The sequence below is a fragment of the Condylura cristata genome, unplaced genomic scaffold (assembly GCF_000260355.1).
Source record: "Condylura cristata isolate star-nosed mole 26May11 unplaced genomic scaffold, ConCri1.0 scaffold00019, whole genome shotgun sequence".
NCBI classification, from domain to species: domain Eukaryota; kingdom Metazoa; phylum Chordata; class Mammalia; order Eulipotyphla; family Talpidae; genus Condylura; species Condylura cristata.
Genome location: NW_004567120.1, coordinates 41579218 through 41602154, shown reverse-complemented (window position 1 = coordinate 41602154; position 22937 = coordinate 41579218). Strand labels below are relative to the sequence as shown.

Genomic DNA, 22937 nt, shown 5'->3' with positions numbered 1-22937 from the left:
TGATTTTCTGATGTTGAACCATCCTTGTGCTCCTGGGATAAAGGGAGCCATCATTTTGCCAAGAGAAATGGTATCATTTTTGTGGGAATTTATAAAGTCCATCTTCTGAGGGCCAGGTGTCCTCACTGCTGCTGGAGTGTCACTGCCTCTAGGACCTTTCAGTGGACAGAACTGGCCAAGTAGCCAATTGCAGTAATTACATATGTATATGTATGCATGTGTATGGATACAGATGTGTGCAAATGTCTACAAAATGTACTCGTGTGTTTATTTGATGTATATCGTGTGTGTATAAGTCCATGCATATTTGCAAACACACGCAACATGTGCATAAACACGCAGATATGCGCATGAGTATCTGCACGCACTACCTGTGTGCGTCTGTGCTGAGCTCACGTGGATGCCACTGACTCACTCACCACAGCACTTCTGGCTTACTCATTTCTTCATCCTGTAGCACACCGAGCAGCGCTGCAATTCCTGCATGAGCACATGGCCACAAGCACACCAGCTGAAGCCGAGCTCTGCAGTTGGTTGTCGCTGCTGGTTGCCTGTTTTAGGATGAAGGCTGCATGCCCTTTCTTTGGTCTAAGCGTTAGACTGCATCGGGGCAGTAGTGGAGGATGAGAAGGTCAGAGGCAGAGGAGTTGCGGTTGTGAGGAGGGAGGGGAAGGCCGTGGCAAATGAGGGGCTCTGGCGTGTGAGTAAGTTGTGGGGGTAGGGAGATGGGGAGAATGCAGACTGACGTTTAGGTTCCTGGTTTGAATGCCTGGGCAGTCCTATTTTCCAAAATAGGAAACACTGAAGGAGAAAGGTAGTTTTGTTTTATTTTGTTGGTTTTGGATTTTTGGTTTCTTTTGGAGCTGTCGTTTGAGGTAGGGGAAGGAGGTGGAAATTAGCTTAGCGGTAAACATGTAGAGTTCGTGTGTTCTGGAAAAATAGGAGTGGAGCCTCTTCTGACTAACTTGGAGTAGCAGGGGCCAGGCTTACCTGCTTCTTAAACAAGAAGCTAAGAAATAGGCAGGTAGAAATGGTGCTCAGAAAGTGAGCAAAGGTAACACATGGCAGTGACCCTTCAAGGGAGGGAAACAAACATAGCGGCCCGTGACTCAGGAGCTTACTGGCTAGGAGTGTTTCCGGCCGTAGTGCAGAGGAGAAGCCCAGCCGTCCTGCAGACTCTCTCAGTGATGAGGCAGATTTCTGAACGTTTGAAGGCCGTGATGGCTAAATTTGTAGGGCAGAGAAGAAGCAGGAGAGGGAGGCATTGTTGCCACTGTGAAGCTAAATTCCTTCTCTCCATATCCCATAGTTCTGTTGCACTGAGACTTCTTTTGGGGTTTTCTTTGACTTTTAAATTTTTTTCCTGGCTCCGGAATTTGTGACGTGTTCTTCTGTCTCTTCAGGCTTAGGTTTCGCTGGGATAAACTTCCGGGTTGCTGTCTTTGTCCCTGCTGAGGCACTCAGAGTCCTGGTATGGACCTGGGTGATGGGCACAGAGGACGTGTGGCAGCGAGGGGCAGGAGGGTGACCCGTGCTGTCGGGGCTTCAGCATCCCACGGGGCTGTAGGTGCTGGAAGCTTTATAGATCATCAATAAAGATGAGCTATTTTTTTATATGAGGGTTAATAAAATCAAACTTCTAGCTAGAATTATCAGGCTGAAGAGAGAAGATGGGAATTATCGACACATGGAATGAGAGTGAGCATATCCATGTGGATCATGCAGCGTCCAGCAGTGAGGAGGTGCTGTCAGACCTGCACTGGCTAAGGCGATAGACACCGCCCTTGAAAGACCCAGCCCACCAAATGTCACTGAGGAACAACTAGCGGTGGGCCTCCCAGCTACTAAAGTGGCATTTTTCATGGAAAATTTTGCTATTTAAAAAGTTCTTGGGTCCACATTTCTTTGTTGGCGAACCCTGAAGAAATGATAGAAATTCTAGCAAAAAAAAAAAAAAAAAAAAACTGTATTGCCAATAATTGCTGAGAAGACCGTACTGGCACATTTTTATTAATCCCAAAGTACCTGACACAAGCAGATACAGACGTGACCTGCAAAGGAGACAAGCCATTTTCCCTTCCGGACACAAGGTTTTCTTAACAAAATTTTAGAAAATTGAATTTATGATTGCTCATCATAACTAAGTGGTGAGGTGAATTCTCTGGGGGCCTTCAATTAGGGCCTCGCTCCTTGGACAAGCGGGTCTCTGAGCATGCGTAAACCTCAGAATCTGCTTCTCACATTGCTACGGCCCCATCAAAAGTGTAATGGGGACCCTGTGGATCTGTCATTTGCTGTTTAGCAGCTGGCCTCGTGCGCAGGGTCCCAGAGCGGCCCGACCAGCAGACCTTCAGCAGCTCTGGGGCTCCCCACGGGGCGGGGTGGGGCGGGGCTCCCTGGAATCCAAGCTCCTGTCCCAGGTTGAGGAAGGTCTTTTCTCCTGGTTGGTGCTCCAGTCAGTCCTTGCTTTCTGCCTTCATGGCTGTTCCTTTTATTCCACTCTGGTGCTTCTGATTGACTCTGGGCCTAGAAACCGGGAGACCAGGGAGTCATGCAGTATTTCTCTGAAATAGACAACCCTTCACGTTAAGAAAACAGAGGCCTGGGGAGCTAAGTGTCTCATTCAGGATCACAGAGCTTGTAAGTGCCCACGTTTGTGCCAAATCCTTCTGAGATCTGCTTCGACGCTTTCTGTGCCGTGTCCAGGGAAGTACTGGGTTAGGGACAGGTGTCGGGAGAGGCCCTGCAAATGGAGGCTGCGGCAGCAATGAGTGAAAGGGAAATGACAGCATTTGCACTGACACAGACTATGTGCTGATTCTTTACAACTTATGTATCCAACGCCTGATGGAGGAAACAGGGAGGGAGACGAAACACCAAGGGTGGTGGAACGGACATGGGCATTTGTGGGAGCAGTGAGCGGGTGGGCTGGCCTGCAGTGGCTTCTGCCCATCACCTCGCTTTGGCTTGAGGCTGAAAGGTGCACTTTGGAGCCTGAGGTTTTTGAGAATTTTGGGAAAGTGAGAAGTGTGTTCCATAGGACCGGCGTGCAGGCCAGGCTAGCAGTGGTAGAGCTAGTGGGGTCACAGGGAACACAGCTTGGGCAGGCTGCCACGCGGGTGGCGCTTTAAACCTTGTGTTTCTTGCTAGTGTTGTGAGGGAAACAGGCCATTCCAGGCAGCAGACGCTAGGTGGAGTAGCATAAACAGCGTGCTGCGACTGCCTGAGGGTGTCGGTGCTGGGCCTGGCCCGCCTGAGGAAGGGGGTGAGCAGAAGGCCCGGCTCGGATGAGTTCGGGCCCTCTGACTCAGATGCCTGTAACTCCTGCTTCCCTGAGCAACCTGTTCGTAATTTCCTCTGCGATTAATGCTGTCGGGGTGCGGGGTCAGTGGGGACTGGCAGTAGCTCCGTCTCCGAGGGCTGTCACAGGCAGACGGAAAGGCCATTGACATTAGAACAGAACAGTCTAGTTCTCAGATTTGCCAGCGCCGGCCCTCATCGCTGGAGCCGAGTCCCCGAGCCCTAGCAGACCCCGACAGTCACCCCACAGCTCGCATCCAGCAGCCCAGTCTCTGCAAAATGAACAGTGTCTGTGGCAATAAGCACTTCACACCAGAATTCCCAGGGATCTGGACATATCAAAACAGAAAAGCCAAGGCTTTGTTGTCTTTCTGAAGCCTCAGAGCTCGCAGCCCCACCATGCCCGGGAGGACTGCGCGGGGGCGCAGCCCAGCGGCTCATGCTCGCGGGGGTCTGTGACGCTGGTGTCCATGCTACCGCACCGGCATGTCGGCTTCCCAGCACTCCATGAGCGAGCTCTCATCTTTTCCGACTGATCTTCACATGTGCATCACAGCGACATGTTCTCTCTCTTTGTGGTCTCACTGTATAAATCTCGTTATATAAGCTTAGTCGTGTATCAGCATTCCCACATGTTGCCGGCTCGGGCCGGGCCAGCGTGGTCAAGCAGGGGTCTGCTGTACACAGAGTGGTGGCTGTACACATCCCAAGGGAAGTTGGCAAAGCGGAGTCCATCCTATTCGCTTCTGGCCTTAGGGGGTAACACTGGGGGGAAATGGCATCCCCCACGCAAACAGAGAGCCGGGGGCTTCTGAAAACAGTTGTTTGAAAACTGAGGGGAGCCTTTCTCTCACATTCATCCATGTTCACGCGTCCCTCTCAAGAGGGGGTGAGCGCGGCCGAGACTGAATTGTCGCCCTGCCCAGGTTCCATCTTTTCATTTAACAGTGCTGTTTGTTCACCCAGACAGCTGGAGTGCTGGGGTGCTCCGGTGCCTGGGGCCGGGCGTGTGGCCCCTGGGCCGCACACCCACTGCCAGGCAGCCAGGCGTCCTGTGCAGAAGTGGGCTGGCCCTCGGGGCCTGGCAGTCCTGCGCCAGATGCCCCTGCTCGCCTGGCCAGAGAGCACAGAGCCAGAGTGCGCAGGCCAGGGACGTGAGCTCGGCCGCTCCTCTCGCTCTCGCTCTCGCACCGTGCGAGGCCTCTCGGGGGTCGGGTGAAAGGGCCTTGCCTGGCAGCGCCTCTCGGCGTCACCGCTCTCTTGCGCTGAGCACCTGGGGCTCTTGCTCTCTCTTGACAGGCCCCTCCTCCTCCATTGTCATGATCACCCCCAGTCTCGTTGAGCCTCACCCCGGTTGCCGCTCCTTCCGCTTCTAGTTACCTCTCTACTTGGCCTCACCTGGCACTCAGCTCGACCCCTAGTTTTCAGTAGCGCCCATCTCAGGAAGCCCAGTTCGCGGAACACCGAGGCTTGTGACCTGAGTGGCTGCATGTGAGGGGGGGGCGGGCATCTGTGACGCAATACCCCACCTGGGGCAGCGAATCCGAGTGGGTGCTCTTGCCCGTTCACTACTGGCGTGGCTGGTGTTTTCTGTACCCCGGGGCAGGCTTCTCCGACCAGGGTGCCCAACGGGGGCACGCTGTGGGTTCTGAAGTCTTCCTTCTTCTTTCTCAAGCACAGAAATGACTCGAGAACCTGTGCTCTAGATGACAGCCTGAGTCTGTAAAACACAGCCCTGGCTTCAGAGACATGTTATTTGCTGATTAAGCTTGGGAGTAAATTATGTGTTTGGTAGCAGACTGGTGTTGATTATTATTCGATGATCCTCACACTCTTTCTGGAAACGGCGTGTCTGTGAGCCCATGTGGCTCCCTGAGGCACGCTCGGGGCTGGAGCAGGGGTGCAGGTATTCACCGTAGGGGCAGCTCTGCAGAGTGTTCAGGGAGTAGACTCTAAAGGCTCTCTCAGCCGGACGTGTGCCTATGTAGAGTGTGCCCCCACATGGCCAGCGCCAGCACGCATGTGCCAGGGTTGTGCCCAGGGCTCGTGGGCGCTTGCCGTGTGCTGCTGGGTCAGGGGAGTGGGGCGCTGGTTGGCATTTATTGTAATATGAAGTGCTTCCACACTGAAGCGGGCTTCGCTAGCCTAGAGGAGGCTGCCTGGCTCTGTCTGTGGTGTGGCGGGGTGGGTGGGCAGTCTGGGCTGCAACGGGCCGGTGAAGGGTGACCAGAGCAGGTGGAGGGAGACCTAGCCGTGGAATACTTGCGTTTCTTGGGGCCATTTTCCCACTCGGCAAAGATGTGGCGTGACCCTTCCATGTGTGCCCAACTGCTCAGCGAGCCCCACTTGAGTACCCGTCCGCCTTCCGTGTACTGCAGATACAGGCGTTACCGGGCAGCGACGCCGCTGGGCACCCCGTCTCCTGGCAGCTGAGATTGGCACCTTTCCATGGAGACGCGTTGCTCTGGCCAGGAGGGGGTTCCGTCCTCTGCGCACATCGGCCCATGGCCCTGCAGGCAGGAGTGTCGGGACCGCCTGTTTGCCCCAGCCATAGAGTTGGACACTTGTCATCCGCCACTGTCAAGGGGAGCTGTGGGCCGTGGCCTGGCGTGTGAATGTGAGGTTGCCGAGGGGCTTCCAGGGTCTGGCGTTCGCAGAGTCGACTGCCCTTAGTGGTGATACCTGCAGGGGTGAGGTAGCGCAGGCGAGAATTTGTTCCAGGGGTTCCTGTGACTGTAGCAGGCTGTCTTGGGCGCGCGGTGGGAAAGCAGCTGGCTGGCGTGACACTCTGCTTGTCTGCTTTCTTTGACGCAGATGCGGTGACCGAAGTGAAGACTGACATCTATGTGACCAGTTTCGGCCCCGTGTCAGACACTGACATGGTAAGTGTCGCTCCTGCAAAGGAACTTGTGACATGATGCGACAGATCAAAGCAAGCGAGGTTCTGCGCTGGGGCCCACTAGCCTTGTGGCAAAGAGGGTCTCGTGTGGCTTCTCTGCCCCTAGCAAGCCACTGTTAGCCGTGTCCACCTCCTCCCTGCCCAGTCCGGCCACGCCCACAGCCAGCATCGACCCTCAGCACGAGAACCGCTCCTCTGTCCAGGCTTCCCACACTCAGCTCAGCTCCTTATCCTTGCTTAACTCCGCCTGCTCTGCCCTGCACGTCTGGCTGTCGCCACACGCATTAGCACAGCCGCTTCCCGAGAGGAGCGCCTCCTGCAGCGCCTTCCCAGAACTCTGCTTATTGCACACAGGCCTTAGCCGCTGGGGCTGTGGACCGAGGGTGATGCAAAGTGTTTAGAGCAAGGGTCAAAAGCACTTCTGAAAACTGGCCCTTGTACAGATGTGAGCAGGGTGCGCAGGGGTTGGGGGCTTCAAAATGGGTTTAAGGAATGGGCAGGGCCGGCAGAGCCTGCAAGGGTGTGACGCACAGGGACCCTTCCTTCTCCAGCACACTCTCCTGCTGCCAGAGCAAAGAATGAAGTGGGGAGTTGAGGCACAAGACACCCCCACCCTAATGGACCACCTGATCCAGACCTGTGGCATGCCAGATATTTGATTGAACAGTTTTCATATAGGGAGGCCAGGAAGGTATCTGCTCGGGTTGCCTGGCGTTTATTAGAGGCTCAGCAAACTGTTACTGAATGTGTAGCTCTGTTGGAAATAAGAGTCCAAGTCTTTCTGGCTTCCCAGGCACTCGAGGGGTGCTTGGCACATGGGAGAGTTCAGTGAGGGGCATGCGGTGTGGTGAGGGCTGGCGGGCGGGCCTCTCTTAAGGTCAGAGACCCTTCCGTCTCCCCTCACCTGCTGTCGCTAGGTGCCCAGTGAGCAAGAAAGGTTCTAGAGACACCCCCTTTCCATCCAGAGAGCTCACCGGAGATAACCAGATTTACCAGGGATTTGCTTGTAGTGCCGGGTGTCAGTGACGGGCTTGGATTTTTAGAAAAAAGTACCGGAGTGACTCTGTGAGCACCCGCAGCCATCCACTCACTCGTGAATGTGCCAACGTCCGCAAACACTGCGAGAACAGAGTGCAGGCAGCCAGGCAAGTGCCCACATACTGCCCTGGCACACACATGCACAGGCCTGGGTGTCTGGGACACATGGATGTGCGAGACTCCGCGGGCCTGTCAGAGCCCAGACTTCTAGTCTCGTTGGAAATTCATGTTGTAGTCACTGTTTTGCTTTTCTCCCTCACGCCTAAGCAGAAGCAGCAGAATGCCTGTCCTGATAAGGGAGGGCCGAATTCGGTCAAAGAATGAGCTATTTTTAGCTGCACTTTTGTCCCGTCTGCGGGCACAGCAGCCAGGATGGCTCTGGATAGGAAGCACATTGGTGAGTTTTTAAAAACTCTTTGGCAACACTGAACAGGCTGTGGCAGTTTTCCCTGGGCCGTGGGTGACCTTAGGTGGAATGTCACAGTTGTCTGACTTAAGCAGCTAGTTGAAGCAAGGACCCAGACTCCCCTGAGACTGCAGCCGGCCAGGCAGAGTAGGTGACGTGGGGGCGGGCAGGCTCCTTGCTCGCTGGCGGTTAAACAGGGAACTTCGGCCCAGTGCGCCTTCCTGGGGACTGGCAGTCTTCTGTCCGCAGAGACCTCTGCGAGTTGATGTATTGCCTAGGTTTTTTTGTTGTTGTTGTTTTTTAATGTCTTGCCTTATGTTTTTTAGAGTTTTAGGTCTTACATCGGGGTTTTAATCCATTTACAATTCATTATTGCATACAGCGTTAAAGATGTGGCTGAACTTGGTTCTAGATTCTGCCTGCAGTCTGTTCCGGTGGTCTTTGCTTGCTTGCTTATTCCAAATCCATACTGCTTTGATTACTGTTCTTTATAGTCAAGGAGCAAAACGCTTCCATTTGTTTTTTTCTCGCAGAATTGCTCTGGGAACTTTGGGCTCTTTGTGAATCCATATAAAGTTTCGAATTGTTTGTTGTCATTCCTTAAAATCTCATTGGAATTTTGATAAGGGTTGTATTGAATCTATCAATGGCTTTGGTAATAGAGCAGTTTTAGCAATGTGTATTCTTACCACCCACGAACATGGGATATCGTGCCATTGCGTGGCTCTTCCTCCAAGGAAGTTGTCTATAGATCAGTACCCAGATGCAGTCGATGGGCTCATGACACTGCCATGAGCACTAGTTGGTTTCTGGTTGTGTGTAAGGGAGAAGTTTAGCAAAACCTCCCCATTCTACCATCCCTAGGCGGAGTCTCCCCTAGCTGTCTAGCTTAGTGAAAAAATAAAATAAAACGCAGGCTTGGGAGATGAGAAACCATGAAGCACATTATAATCACAATTCCTTTTTTTTCTAGAAGACCAAATACACCTTTCTTCTTTTCTATAAACTCTGGTGAAATAGTTTTCCATGTGATACCATCGCAGATAAATGAAATCAGCCTGCCTTCGAGCCAGTCACACTAGAGCGACCCAATCAGCGTGTGTCCACATGCCTAGAGGATTTGCAGATGCTATCGAATAGTGTGTGGCGACTTCCCAGCATAGATCCCAAAGTAAAATAGATGGCTGATGTTGGTGTTCTTGTGGAACAAATGGGTAAAAGCAGCTTTTCTGAGAGATTTGGTCTTGAAATGCTTTTCTTTCAATAATTGGAAATTTAGAAAGGAGATGTAGTTGCAAAAAAAGTTTGTTTTTTTTTTAAAGATTTATTTATTTATTTGTGCATACAGAACTGGGGTACAGGCCAGAGGCTCAGGGGCGGCGAGAGGCTTCACCAGAGACAGAGTGGGGAGCAGAACAGGCAGATCGACGAAGTACACTGCTGAGGGAAGCAGCGGGCGGGCCAGGAGAGGTCTGCCGCGCCATGGGGTCTCCTCCGGGGCAGCAGCAGGCGGGAATCGAACTCATGAGGAAGTGGCTTCAGATTCTCAGTGCTGTGCTTTAACCCGCTGCGCCACCAGGGAGGGCCTTGCAAAAAAAGTTTAAGAATATCGAAGATGACAGTTTTCTTCTAAATTACTTAAGTACCATTAAGTTAAAATATTTACATTCATTATCAAAAAATTGTTAAATCTTATGTAAATGGGTGAACAGCGAGAGCTACAATGTAGATTGCGCTTAAAGGTGTATAGATGGCAGAAAAGGATCTTGTTTGCTACCCTGCTTACAAATTTCAGCTGACTTCACATGAGTTACACAATGGGCTTTGCGAAACGCAGCGGGGTGCTTTCCTGCACACCGGGAGCTATGCCCGCCGGGTGGCCCATGGGCCAGCTCAGCCTCTGGGTGCTGTAGCAGTGGCCTCGATTGGCCTTTTCCACGGACACCTTGTAGAAAAGGTCTGGGAAATTCTGGAAGAACCAAAACTGATCAGAAGCACATGATTTGGGACACAGCAGGTAACATTTTGTGGTTTCCCTTAGCAGGCAGGGCTCAGGTCACAGTTCCCGTTTGGGAAAGTGGCACAGGGGACATTGAGGCGCCTGGTGGCCCGGGGCACAGGCTCACTGGAGGCCCCATCTTCTCTCTCTTCAGAGACAGACTTGGTGGTGAAGCCAATCGGCCTCTTGGGAAATAGATGGTTTACAAATAAAGACACAGAGTCATGTGAGAGAGGTTAGCCTGCTTGACGCTGAATTGGCGGGTGGCCCATGAAGAGGGGCTGGTGAGGGTGGTGACGGTGATGGTCACCAACATCTAGACCAGAGGAATTTTTGGAGGAAATACAAAACCATACCACAGAGGGGCACACAGCTTCCGGGTGCGCACCACCAGGGAGGGCCCTAAGTAGTGATATTTTAGAATATATTAGACTTTCAAGAAGTTTATGATTTTTGAACATTAGTACTGCATTTTTAAAAACTTATTTATGCACAGAAAAAACTGTGGTCCAGGCCAGAGGTGGGGGTGTGAGGGTCTCCCCTGAAAAGTGGGGAGCAGGAAAGGTGGATCCACTGAAAGCCACTGCTGAGGGAGCAGCGGGTGGTCGGGAGAGTTCTGCTGGGCCCTGGGGTCACCCCCTGGCCTGGTATCAAGCTCCTGCTCTAGTGGCTGCCCTAGCTTCACAGTGCTGCGCTTTAACCCTTGCACCACCAGGGAGGCCCTAATACTGCATTTTATGTAAGTACAGCATTGTTAGTACTCTTTAGTGTTTTCTATTTGGCAGTATTTTTTATGCAATCTGCCATACCAAATAAGTCTAATGTTTAATATCTCTCCTTTTATAATAGAAAGAGGAAATCTTATGAGATGCTGTTCCAGGAATTCTCTAGAAAAAAAAAATACTTCATGATAGCTAAGTGAAAAGATTTTATTTAGAATTTGTTTGGAGAAAGTCTCTCAGAAGTATTATTTTTTAAAACACTTAAGTAAGATTACAGGTATATGAAACTAAGCAAAGTAAGAAAGGTGTGTGTTAAGGTATATAAACTATATATAACTGTGTCAAGTGTATATCTGTATATATATAACTATATGCAGATTTATATAAGTATAAATAATAGCTTTATATAGTATATAAATAACTATTATAAAACTATATATAAATACAGACATGTTATATGTAATTTTGCACAGTTCTGACTTAGCTCCTAATATTGACAAGATTAGGTTTACTTAATTAAAGACCTGAGGATAAAGATAATATGGTGTATAAAGTTGTGGTTTGGCAATCATTAAGATAAAGGAAATCCTTTCATAATATCTTATCAGCAATAGATAAACATTGGAAGAAAACTGTACTTTTAACTGAAACCAGTTTAAAAAAACATTAAAGAAATTTAATCTAACCTTAGCTTGAGCACACAATTATTTTTTTTTTTTTTGCTATGAAGCTATTTATTATAGATCGTTTTTCTGTTCAAGGAATTTATATAACAAATATACTCAAATTTAGACTTACTACTTCTTTAAACATTCAGAGAAAATTTTTAAATTCTTACCATGCCAAACTGTATACTTTTATTTATTTTTTCTTTTTAAAATAATATAACAGTTTATTTTTATATCATTTATTGACTTTTTCCATCTCAGTTGTCATCCCCATGGGCTTCCCATCACCAAATCACCCGTGTTGAGCACACAGATTTTTTAAGAGTTCTGTTCCATGAATCGTTTGTCTTATTTTTATGTAGCTTTTGTGCAGGATTTCTTTTTTCTTGAGTAGTTATTTGACTTGGAGTCCTTTTCCTTTGTCAAAAGAAAAGTATGCCCTTTGTTATTTTTTATTGGAAAAATTTTTAAAAATTTTCATTAATTTCCATATACATTTTCCTTTATCCTTAATAAAACCACACTTTTATGTTTTCTTATGGAAAACTTTTAAGATTAAAAAAAAAACTTATTCATGCATATGGAACTGGGGTACAGGCCGGAGGCGCAGGGGCGGCGAGAGGCTTCCCCAGAGACAGAGTGGGGAGCAGAACAGGCAGATCGACGAAGTCCACTGCTGAGGGGAGCAGCGGGCAGGCGGGAGAGGTCTGCGGCGCCCTGTGAGTCAGCTTGTGGGCTGCGGGGATTGAACCTGCCCCAAAGTGAAGCTCACGGTTTGGCTTGGCTTCGCCGTACTGCGCCACCAGACAGCGGCCGGAAAATGTTTTTATCCGAAGATGTTTTCTCATTATTTTCATTAACTGTGCATTAGACTTGCAGATGCCCAGGAAGCTGCGTTTTGCAGTGGTTTATTTTCATTTGCAGATTTTGGCTCTTTCTTTGAGGTGTAGCCTGCGGGGTAATTTGAGGAGCAGGGAGCTGGAGATGGGGGGCCGGGACAGCCCAGGTAGGGAGGCTGCAGCCGGGAGGCAGAGGCAAAGGCGGGAGAAAGCGGTGTGTGTTATCCAGACTTGAGGCCCACAGCTTCATTTCCAGAAGGATCGCTTTCCCTGGCCCAAAGGCCGCTGGGCACTGAGGACAAAGATACGGCCCTGGCCGCGGCTCGGGTTCCACGCCGGGGCCCAGGTTTCCCTGCAGCCTGCTCAGCCCCAGCGTGCGTTTTCTTGGGAAGGCTGGGTTCCACAGGGGCGCTGCGGGCTGCCGCGGGCTCCGGGATCCCGGAGACCTCACGAAACGCGGTGGCCCTGACGGAGCAGGGGCGAGGGCACAGGGTCCGCCGGTTCTCCCCTGGCTGCTCTGGCGGGTGGAGCCGCACGGCCGAAGGCTGCCGGAAGGTTCCGCGAGCCGTCGCCCACGGCCAACCTCCGCTGTTGGAGTCTACCCAGCGGAGTCCGTGGTCATCTTGAGTGGTTTTTGTCCGGAGATCAAGCCAAGCATGCCGTTGCGTGGACGTGGTTTTCTCCCACTTACTCCTCTGTTTTGCATCTTACGCCTTTTTGCCCTGTTTGCATTCTTCTCTCAGGCGGAGCTTTGCAAAATAATCAGATTCCGCAGGGGGGGTGGGCGCTGGAAGGGGAAGAAGGAGCCCGGAGGGGAGTGGCGAGGAGGGGAGGGGCAGAGAGCAGGACAAAAGAGGGGGAGGGGAGGGGGGCAACGGGCGGGCGCAGTCCTGGCCACCCGCGGGTTGGCGCCTGTTTGGAAGCCGAAGGCACCTAGCAGAGTGGATGGGCCGGGAGCACCGAGAGCGAGGGGTGCGCGTTCTGAGACGGGCTCGCCTCTAAGGCCAGCGCCAGCGTGCGCAGGGCCCTTTTCCCGGCGGGAACCCGCCCCCCACCCCCGAATCCGCGGAAGGAGTTTCCACATGTTGCCCAAACCGTGGGGTCCAGCTGGCCCCTGGAGGCACCGGGGGAGCGGAGCGGGCTGGGGCCTCGTGGGCATCCTTGTCGCCCTTCCCTGGACCTGACCTCCAGCGGCTCTATCGGGGTGCCTGGGAGAAGGTGGGTGTCGGCGCCTGAGATCTGGCAAGGCTGCCCAGCGATTGCGATTTGAAGGCCATGAAGTCGTCAGAGAGACTGGTTTTGGGGGTCCTCAAGGGCTGGAGGGGTGACACAGTCCTTGCAGGGCCTCATGGCCGCCGTTGCCCGCGAGACCCCCTGGCTGCGCCCCCTGCCCGCCGTAAGAGGGGCTGCTGCTCTGCCCGCAGTGCTGCGGGGCTCTTGCGCTGTGCGGTCGCCTCTGCTGCTCACAGCTCCGCGGCAAGTGGGCGCTGCGGGCTGCCGCGGGCTCCGGGACCCCGGAGACCCCACGAAACGCGGTGGCCCTGACGGAGCAGGGGCGAGGGCACAGGGTCCGCCGCTTCTCCCCTGGCTGCTCTGGCGGGTGGAGCCGCACGGCCGAAGGCTGCCGAAGGTTCCGCGTGTGTCGCCCACGGCCAAGGCCACGGTCCCTGCTGCCCGAGGCGGCTCTGCAGGGCAGGCAGCAGATCCAGGTTCCCTGCGGGCGCACCCGACTCCCCGACATCGGTGTCTGTGCGCCAGCGCAGGTGGGGACACCTCCTGTCCTGCTCTGGACGCGCAGGACACCCAAGGCTGCGGGAAGGCGGCTCGTGTGACCCGCCATCGCTGCCATTGTCGCTGTCGTGGTCTCCGACCCCCAGCTGTGTCTTGGTCTCCATCTCCGGCTCCATCTCTGGCTCCGGCTCGGGCTCCGGCTCCGGCTCCGGCTCCATCTCGGGGCTCCGGCCTCGCAGAGCCGCTCCTCCTCGCCTCAGGGTCCTGCCGCTCCGCTCCGGCTGTGGGACGAACCCCGCGGGCGTTTGGGGACGCGGGTTTGTGTTAAGACGTTTCAGACGGTCCGGACAGAAGCCGCAGGCTGTTCTGGTGGCTCCATTTTCAGCTTTCTGGAGGTAAATCCACTGGGTCCCCGCGACGCGCGAGCTCCGCGCCAGGGTGGGCTCACACGCCCCAGCCTCCCTTGACCTGCGTTGCTCCGGCTGCATCTCTCCGCCGTCGCTTCTCCACAGACCGGACTGGACGCCAGCGCGGCTGCTTCCTGGAGCTCATGGCGGCCAGCGGTGGCTTCTCTGAGCAGGGACGGGCGGATGCTGAGTGGTCTCTGGTGAGGGCGGTGCAGGGCTGAACAAAGGCACAAGCTCTAGCCCCAAGCCTTCTCTGCCTGCTGGGCGCGGCTTGTGCACTTTCAGGGAGGCGCCCGGGGCTGCGGCACTGCTTCCCAAGAGACAACAGCTCCGCTCTGGTCTGCTGAGGAGACTCTACCTGGCCTTCCTGGGGCCTGAACCCCTTTCCTCCTTTTGGAGCCTCTGAGGAAGTCCCACAGCTTAAAAGCTCGGTGATAAATCGGTCCCTTTGTGGTGGGAATAGCTCTGTGCGGTGAGACAGGCAGGTGGCACCCCTGGGGATGTCATGCCCTGGGGTGGGCTCCGGGACTGTGTCCCCGATATCTGCCAACTCCAGAGCAGGAGCTGGAGCTGGAGCTCTCTGCAGGGAAGCTGTGAGAGGCGAGCTCTAGTCCGAGTCAGGGCGTGCTGTCTGCATGGCGACTCGCGGTCCCTCACTGTCGGGGAAGCGGGGGCGGCTTGCGCGGGGCTCCCTGCCGGTGCTTTGGCCACCTGTGGGTTTCACTCCTAGTTCCCATGCCCAGCGGACAAGAGGTCCGCTCTGGGCTTCTCGAGAACAGTGTAGTTCCCGCTTTGGGGCAGCTGGCCCCGTTCTGAATTCAGGGGTCCTGCACCTCTACCCCTGACCCAGCCAAAGTTGAATCCTCAGCCCCTTGGGGGTGCGCCGTCAAGGTCCGGACGGCTGAAGACTTAGTCTCCGACACCAGCCGAAGTGCCGCTTGCCCTTTCTGCCCAGGGCGGGAAATGTTTGAAGTCCCTTCCCTAGGAGGCAGATTTCTGGGCAGGCTCCTGCTTGTCATCTGCAAGATCTGATTTCCATTCTTCACACGACAACAGAATCCATTTGTCAGCTGGGATGTGCTCAGCCCTGTGGACTGCGAGCGCCTCTTGTAAGGGAGCAGTTGACTGCATCTCTGGAGTGGTCAAGTCAAAGTCAGATTGCTTTAACCAAAGACCACAGCCTACTGTGGCGCAAATAATTATGATGTGATTTGGCCCAATAGCTTTGACTATGTGAAGGAAAATATATGTAAAGATAGCTACTCATCACCCACCTTGTTTAAAGGACTTCACGGTTTTGCCATTTTTTCATAGTTTCAGCTTAAAGTGCCAGATGGACAGAACCCTGTTCTTCCATCCCCTCTCTTCCTGGGTTAGCCACAAGTTGAATTTGCTTTTCTCCCTTGTTATTTCCACGCAGCTGACTCGACTTGCACCCGAGGCCGTGTCCACCGCAGGCAGCGCCAGGTGCTGCTCCATCTGCTATGCATGGGAGGGTTGTGCTGGCCATGGGTGCCCACCGTGGTTCAGAGGGGACTCCCCTATTGTTTCTACCTCAAGTTTTTAAGTGGAGCCCAGGAGTCTTCCTCCTGTGAGCGAGCGTGCTGGCGTGGGGCTTGGGGAAGGGTGGACCCGACCGCGCTGTCCATCCTCGCTGCAACTCTCTCCCAGCACGCCCAGCCCCAAAGTTCTTGATTATTCCATACCTTGGGCCCTGGTGCTACAGGTCTCTGCCGGGGGCGGGGGGGATTGCAGCTGCAGGCTCCCCTTCAGTAAAGAAAGGCCACAAACTCAGCAACTGCCACGGGTTCCAAGCATCAGCTTGCTCCCACTTTTTGTGTGCCTTCAGCCGCCTCCCTTGTTTTCAAATCGTCTTCTCCCCTAGACACACACCCGCAAATTGTGTAATTAACAGTTCCAGGAAGGTACATCCAGCTCATTTGGTCTGCTCTTACCAAAGCCTGGAACATTGACTGTTCCTTTCATTTGTGCTGAGATTAACAGCAAATTTGAAATATTTCTCCATGTCTATTAGCAATTTTCATCCATTTCACGACTTTTCTTTTCATGTAATTTATTAATTCTTCTACTTAGTGTTTGCCTTTAGGTTACTTACCTGTAAGAGTTTCTGATGTATTAAAGACAATAAGGTTAAATCAGACATGAAGGCTTACTGTGTGCGAAAACTGCAGATGTTGGCTTATGCTGACAGGCACATCACTCCTGGATGCTCATGTGGGATCGTTTGGTGGACACTGGCTGTCATTAGAGAAGGGCGGTAATGACAGATATTCCTAAGCAGATGCTCTCCGGACATATTCTGTCTGCAGTTACACCACGGCGTGACTGTTCAGTCATTCTCTGTCCTTGCCAGCCACCACCACTAATGCGCTCTGCTTCGTGTGCTCCCTGCATCAGAGGAAATAGTGCAAGGTCACTGGTACTTACTAAAGACCCCATGGATCCTCCTCATGACTCAAGTCTTGCTCTCTCTCTCTCGTTCCCAGGAGTACACCATCGATGTGTTTTTCCGACAGACATGGCATGATGAAAGGCTGAAATTTGATGGGCCCATGAAGATCCTGCCCCTGAACAATCTCCTGGCGAGTAAGATCTGGACCCCTGATACCTTCTTCCACAATGGCAAGAAATCAGTGGCCCATAACATGACCACACCCAACAAGCTGCTCAGACTGGTGGACAATGGAACCCTCCTCTACACAATGAGGTCAGCGAGTGGGCACTCCCCTCCCCCTTCTGAAATCTACCAGGGGTCGGGCTGGGCTTGAAAGCAGCATGATTGAGCCTGGCATTGAAAATTCTGTCAGGTTGAGGGCTTCCTGGCTTTACTCCCGTACAGTTTATTTCTCAATCCGTGGCCTGATAATCAGAAAGAATGCCTGGCGTCACCCTGGTGTCCCATCCCAAGTCTAGCAATTGCTGAGGAGTGACCCAGAATGTGGCCTGTTCTGTGTCAGTGCACTTGGGAACCAGCGTGTGTGCTGCAGCCTGAGGGCGTCGCGCTGGTGTTGATGAAGGCTGCTCCGTGCAAAGCTGTTGCTTGCTTGCTGCTGCTCTGTGCATGGAGCTGGAGCGTGAAGTCACCTAGCGTGGCAGTGTGTTTTCAGTCTCGCTCTCGTGTGTTCTTAACAATTGCTTTGCATGGCTGGGTGCTGTAGCATCCGGGGCATGTATGTTGTGTCCTTTCTGGCAGTGTGTTCCTTCCTTCTACTATAGTGTCGAAGTCTGTCAGGACATTTTCAGTGGGAATCTATTTTACCTGGTGGAAGTGTAACTGTTACTGGTGTGTCTGTCATTTGCTGGTCAGATTGTCTCTCAGCCTTGAAACCTGTGCTTGCCTTTGGAGTGAGATGTGTCTCCTGCCAACAGGAGAATTGGCATTTGTTTTGTGGCCAGCTCAGCCACTCTGCGCCTGGTACTTGGTAAATCCAAGCCCTTTGTGTTTAGGTGATTATTGAGACATGAAGCTGCCATCGCCATGTCTTGTGTTTGTTTTTGTTTTAGTTTGAGAGACTTGTAGATTACCGAGGGACAGCGGGTAACAGCAGCTGGCCAAGCCTGCTGCTGAGGGCAGTTGAGGGCAGGGAGGCACACGAGTGAGGGCGCTGGTGTTTCTTAGTATTAGGATGGGGACAACCGTTGTCTGACTGATGTGCCATTTCACCGCCACCAAAGCAGAAGCAGATATCAAAGAACCCCTAGAGGCGGTGGTCAGGAAGGCAACATAAGGAATGGACGTGTTGACGAGGCCACTAGGGCCACGCGTACAGCTGCGTTGCCACTCCTGCTTCGGTGGTTCTCACTCACATCCTTCAGGGCACGCGGCACTGGTGGAGACCGGGGCTGGCCAAAGTGCGTGGCGCTACCAGTGCTGTTGCTGCGGGTGGGTGATTTCTGAGAGCCAGCACGTGACTTGCCGCGTTGCTCTCTGCTGGCCATAGTGGAAGTCATTACTCAGCCAGAGTGCCCATGGGGTTCCGTAATGTGTCCCTTGAGGGTGAAGACTCAGAGGAGAGCGCCCTGGCTGCAGCTGGAGACTGTCAGGTGTGTATGTGAGGAAACAACCTTCGTGATCATAGTGCACTGAGGTTCTAGGATTGTCTCTTGCTGCATGTTAGTTCAGCACATTTTGCCTAAGAGAGCAGAGGTGTAAGAGGTTCCAAAAAATGAGCATCACCGGTCACAAAACAACAGTAGAAACACATGACGTGCAGTAATTGACACCAGCAGAGCTCTTACCAATACGCTGTGTTTATGGCCTGCAGGACAACTGTGTGGGATCAGTACTGTTGTTCTCACTTTACAGGTGGGGAAAGCGAGGCCCAGAGAGGAAGAGGACTTCCAAGGCCATGGGGGCGTCGGGCTGAGTGCTGGAGTGGGCTCCTCTCTCCGCATCACTGTTAGCTACACATTCTTACACGACTGGTGCTGCGATGGCACCAGAAAGTAACATATAATGTGAACTCTAGGTTCGTGCACACGAAAACTGGTGTGTCCTGGCGTGTCTAGTGCAGGGGCAGTTTGTAGGAGTTGGTGTGGAGGTGGTAGGGAGCGTCACCTAGAAAACACTTCTTAGGGCCTTGCGTGTAAATAAAAGGGGCTATAATAGGTACAATAGATGCTCTCACACCTCTGCTCGCATGGGCAAAATGTGCTGGACACGCAGCAAGAGACTGTTCAGAACCTCAGTGCACCACGATCACTATCACGAAGGTTGGCTCCTCACGCACCTGACATGACAGTCTCGGGCGGCCAGGGCACTCTCGTCCACATTGTTGTCCCAAGGGGGGCACATTTCAGAACCCCAGGGGTTAATCTTTTTTTTTTTAAGATTTATTTATTCATACAGAACTGGGGTACAGGCCAGAGATGCGGAGGGTGAGAGGATTCACCAGGGACAGAGCGGGGAGCAGAACAGGCAGATCGACGAAGTCCACTGCTGAGGGGAGCAGCGGGCGGGTCAGGAGAGGTCTGCTGCGCCCTGGGGTCACCTCCGGGGCAGGTGGGGATCAACTCATGCGGAAGCGGCTTAAACTTCTCAGTGCAGTGCTTTAACCCGCTGCACCACCAAGGAGGGCCCCCCCAGGGGTTAATCTTTTAATGGTGAGATTGGCCTGTGTTTACAAGGTGGCAGGAAGGGGCTAGTAGAAACACAAAGATTGGAGTTAAATGGAAATACTATTTGGCTCACATGAAGTTCCCAGAGAAAATCACAAGGGGGGTAAGAAACTGCAGTAAATTTCGCCTGTGAAGGAAGGGACTGGGCGGGGATGTTGAAAAGGAGGTAGGGACACGACAGCAGCAGCATGCGTGGCTACGGCGTGGCAGCGGCACATGGGGAGTGTGGGGTGACAGCAGACGCGGAGGAGCAGGTGGAAGTGTCTAATAAAGCTTTGACAAGGTGCTCGGAGCGTCCACTATTGGGGGGCAAGAGCGGAGCAGAGCAGCTGTGGTGGCGGAGAACAGTGGAGGGAGGTGGTTGGAGGGATGGACCGGCAACGGAGGATGTGCACATGGAAACAGAGCTGAGGGGAGTGAGGGCAGGGAAGGAAATGTGCGTAGTGGAGGCTGAGTGAAGGGGGAAGACCGCAGGGTGAGCGAGGAGAGCGGGAGGGAGGAATAGTAAGGGGCACAGCAGAGAGGGCTTGGAGCTCCAGAGGAGGGCAGGCCTGTGGGGGGGGGTGCGAAGGACTGGACGCAGGACTCGCAGGGTCTAGACTGAAAGGCAGCAGCTGAAGAACGCAGGGTCAGTCACCTGGAAACGGTCAACGGATGGGTCCCTCGTTCTCCTCGGAAGCGAATGAGACGGGTTTGCTAAGCTGCGGTGTGAGCGCAACAGCCTGGGCTGGTTCTGAAGGACAGGATGGGGGTGCGGGGTACAGGGACAAGAAGCAGGGGCTCCCTTACACGGTGCATGTGCCGCCTTCCACCCAGGGAGGTTGGTCCAGGGAGGCCTGGGTTCCACGCCGAAAGTCGTAGCCTGGCTCTGTACGTGGCCCCGCAATTTATTCATCTTGCGACCTTTGCCAGACAAATGATCTGCTTTCTCATGCCAATAATAATGCAGTTGCTGTCTGTCTCACAGACATGTGGAAAGTGCAAATTGGCTAAGGTCTGAAAGCACGTAGGGCTTGTCAGCTATGGTTCCGCAGCATTCCTGTTCCGCAGCTCCTCGGAAATCTCTGTGGACTCCATGGGAAACTATCGCCTCAGAGAAGAAGCGGAGCAAGGTGCATACCTGTTACCCAGGGCACTGGCGAGCACAGCCTTGTGTGGCTCCGGCCGGAAGCCCAGGCCAAGAGTAAATATGCGGGCTGAGCTCATCACCTGTGAGGCTAAAGCCGCGCGCCCACACCAGAGGGGTCGGAGCTGGGGAGTCCACACGCATACGCTATTTTTGTTCTCACACGTAGATGCAGGGAACTTCATTTCTGCTAGCGGCATCCTATTTAGTGATAAAGGTGTACGTGGGTATCTCCATTGTGTCACCTGTACCTCTTGGCTGTGGATGGGTTGCGATGCCAAGTAGAAAACACTTGCAGTGACAGGCTGAGCAGGAGGGTCGGGACGTCCCTCGTTTAGCTGGGTTTTCTCCCTTTGGAAACAGTCGTTCAGCACATTTTTGAGCATTTGCTATGTTGGAAACATGGGGTTACCTGCTGAGCATCCGCAGGTGCTCCTCAGCCTCACCAGTGTCGAGCCCGAGGCAGACCGGCCTGGAGAGCCGGGCCTCTCTCAGAAGCCTTCCAGGACTCGCAGCACGTGCAGGTCTCGCCAAGTTGCAAAGAGGAGGTGATATTTGTCTTGAGCCTCAAAGCTTGGAGGAAGGTGGGGGCCAAGCGATGAGGGCCAGGTTGCCCAGGAAGTGTGCCAGGCAGAGGAGCTCCCGTGTGCCAGCGGGTGCTCCCGACCCAGCGCGAGCCAGCACTGTCTCCGCATAGTGCTTGCATCTTTCAGTCCTTGCAAAGTACGTTGTGGGGACTTCATGAGGCCTGCGTTCTGGACTCCAGGGGAGCACAGGAGCTCGATGGGGAGGCAGGGGAAGGGCTGCCATGGGCAAGCCATCTGTGCCACAGCGCCACTGGGCGGGCCGTGAGGTCAGCCGCGTGGTGCCCACAGCGCATTCCAGAGGAAATCACTGTGAGGGTGGACTTTCAGAAAGTGTGAAGCAAATGAAGAGTAAAAGATGGGGGTGGGGGAAGAAGGTTCCAGAGAGAGGACGAGGTGTATGAAGCCAGGGAGCAGGGAGAGGCCTGCGGGGTGGTGGTGGAAATGCATTGAACTGAGAGAAGTTCAGGGTGATGGGCCAGGGGGAGGGCAGGAGGGTGGCAGCGGAGCGTAGTACATGCCTTCACATCTCATGCCTCCAGGACACGGGCACGAGCATCCCTGACTCTCCTGTAGAAAGTGAAGCTTACAAAAAAAAAAAGACTCGTCCCGACAGTGCAGTTACTAGACCAGTGCTGGCCTGGCAACCTGAACGGCCTTTCCACTAAGCCAGGCTCTACAGCGGGCTGGCGACGAGGTGGCCCTGGCGGCCCGGGCGAGCCACAAGCTGCTAGACGTGTTTAATAGCTCGCTCATAGTGGCGCGTTTCTTTCTCCTGAAAATTCCAAAGCCAGCCGGCTAGAGTGGCACACAAACCTTCAAAGCACGTGTGCGTAGAGGGTGCCCGCCCCTCAGCGGTAGTTTGGCCCTGGCCCTGTCCTGAGCCTGCGCTCCACGAGGCCCAGCCCCTGCCTGTGTGCAGCGAGGAGGGAGTGTTAGCCCAAGGGGCATCAGGGGAAACTGTGGTGCTGAGGCACACACGCACGCACGCACGCACGCACGCACGCGCGCACGCACGCACGCACGCGCGCACGCACACACACACACACACACACACACACGCCTGGCTGCAGGCGAGCCGGAGAATATTGCTCGTCACTCAAGAAATAGAAAATGGATTTCGCCAACAGTGACAGTTGTCTGCCAACTCCACACTGGTTTTCATTTTTTAAGTTAAAATCTCCGCCAATGGGAGCTTGCTCTTGGTCCTGCCTCTGCAAAGTGGGGTGAGTTGTAACAAAATCTGCTTCATAAGACTCTTCTGGGTTGTAACTGGCCTAAACCATGCGAACTGCTTCATCTGCCCTGGCCACGTCTACACTGAGCGAGCTGAGGCTTCAGCAGTGCCCACTCAGCACGTGGCGGGGAGCTGGCCGAACCCCAAGCACTCTGAAGTTAAGGCACCTGTGCCCCTACTCCATCGCCCCACTTCTTGTAAGGGGGTGTCACAGGTGCTGCGCATCCCACTAGCCATTACTGGCCCAGCTGCACCCGCAGGTCTGGCGCGAAACTTTCCACGGGCAGTTTGTAAACTCGATCGCGTTGCCCAAGCACCGGCTCTGTCCGCTGCTGGCGTCACTGTCCTGCAGCTTAGCTGAAGTTTAAAGACACGCTCGTTTCTCGTTTCTCCATGTCCTGTCATGGACAAGAGCTTTGCAGTTCTGAAATAAGAGGCTTGCTGTGGTGTTCAGCCTTCCCTGCTGTATTTGGTCATGATGGGTCAGTTTTGCTTACGCACTACAGACATTCCAGGACAGCTGATTTGAAAGATAAAGCCAGGGATGCCAGGGCCCCCTCCCCTACTTAATCGCACAGTGCCTCCCTTCCTACTTGAGATGCAAATGGCGTGGCCTGGCCTTGAGTCTTTATCCTGGAGCCCAGCTGTGACATGGCCTGCAACCAAGGGCGGAGTTACTTGTCCAGAACTCAGGGTAATCAGATCTCACAAGCTCGGATCGCTGCATTCCACAAATCCTTTTTGGTAATGACTTTTGCTCTAGGGGGTTCCACCAGTACTCCTGTATTCATTATGCCAGCCACTGACTCCCCGAAACCCACTTAGTGAGCCTCTGTGTAATG

At 53.5% G+C, this 22937-nt stretch overlaps 1 protein-coding gene across 3 annotated transcripts in view; it reads left to right on the top strand.

Annotated features, from left to right (window-relative positions):
* Window positions 1-22937, top strand: part of GABRA3 (gamma-aminobutyric acid (GABA) A receptor, alpha 3) — a 119986-nt gene that overhangs the window by 61676 nt on the left and 35373 nt on the right. For all 3 annotated transcript variants that reach the window (XM_004685869.2, XM_012727289.1, XM_012727290.1), the window contains 2 exons: window positions 6115-6182; window positions 16517-16737. In XM_004685869.2, coding sequence (XP_004685926.1) covers window positions 6115-6182; window positions 16517-16737 — 289 coding nt within the window. The remainder of the gene's footprint in view (window positions 1-6114; window positions 6183-16516; window positions 16738-22937) is intronic.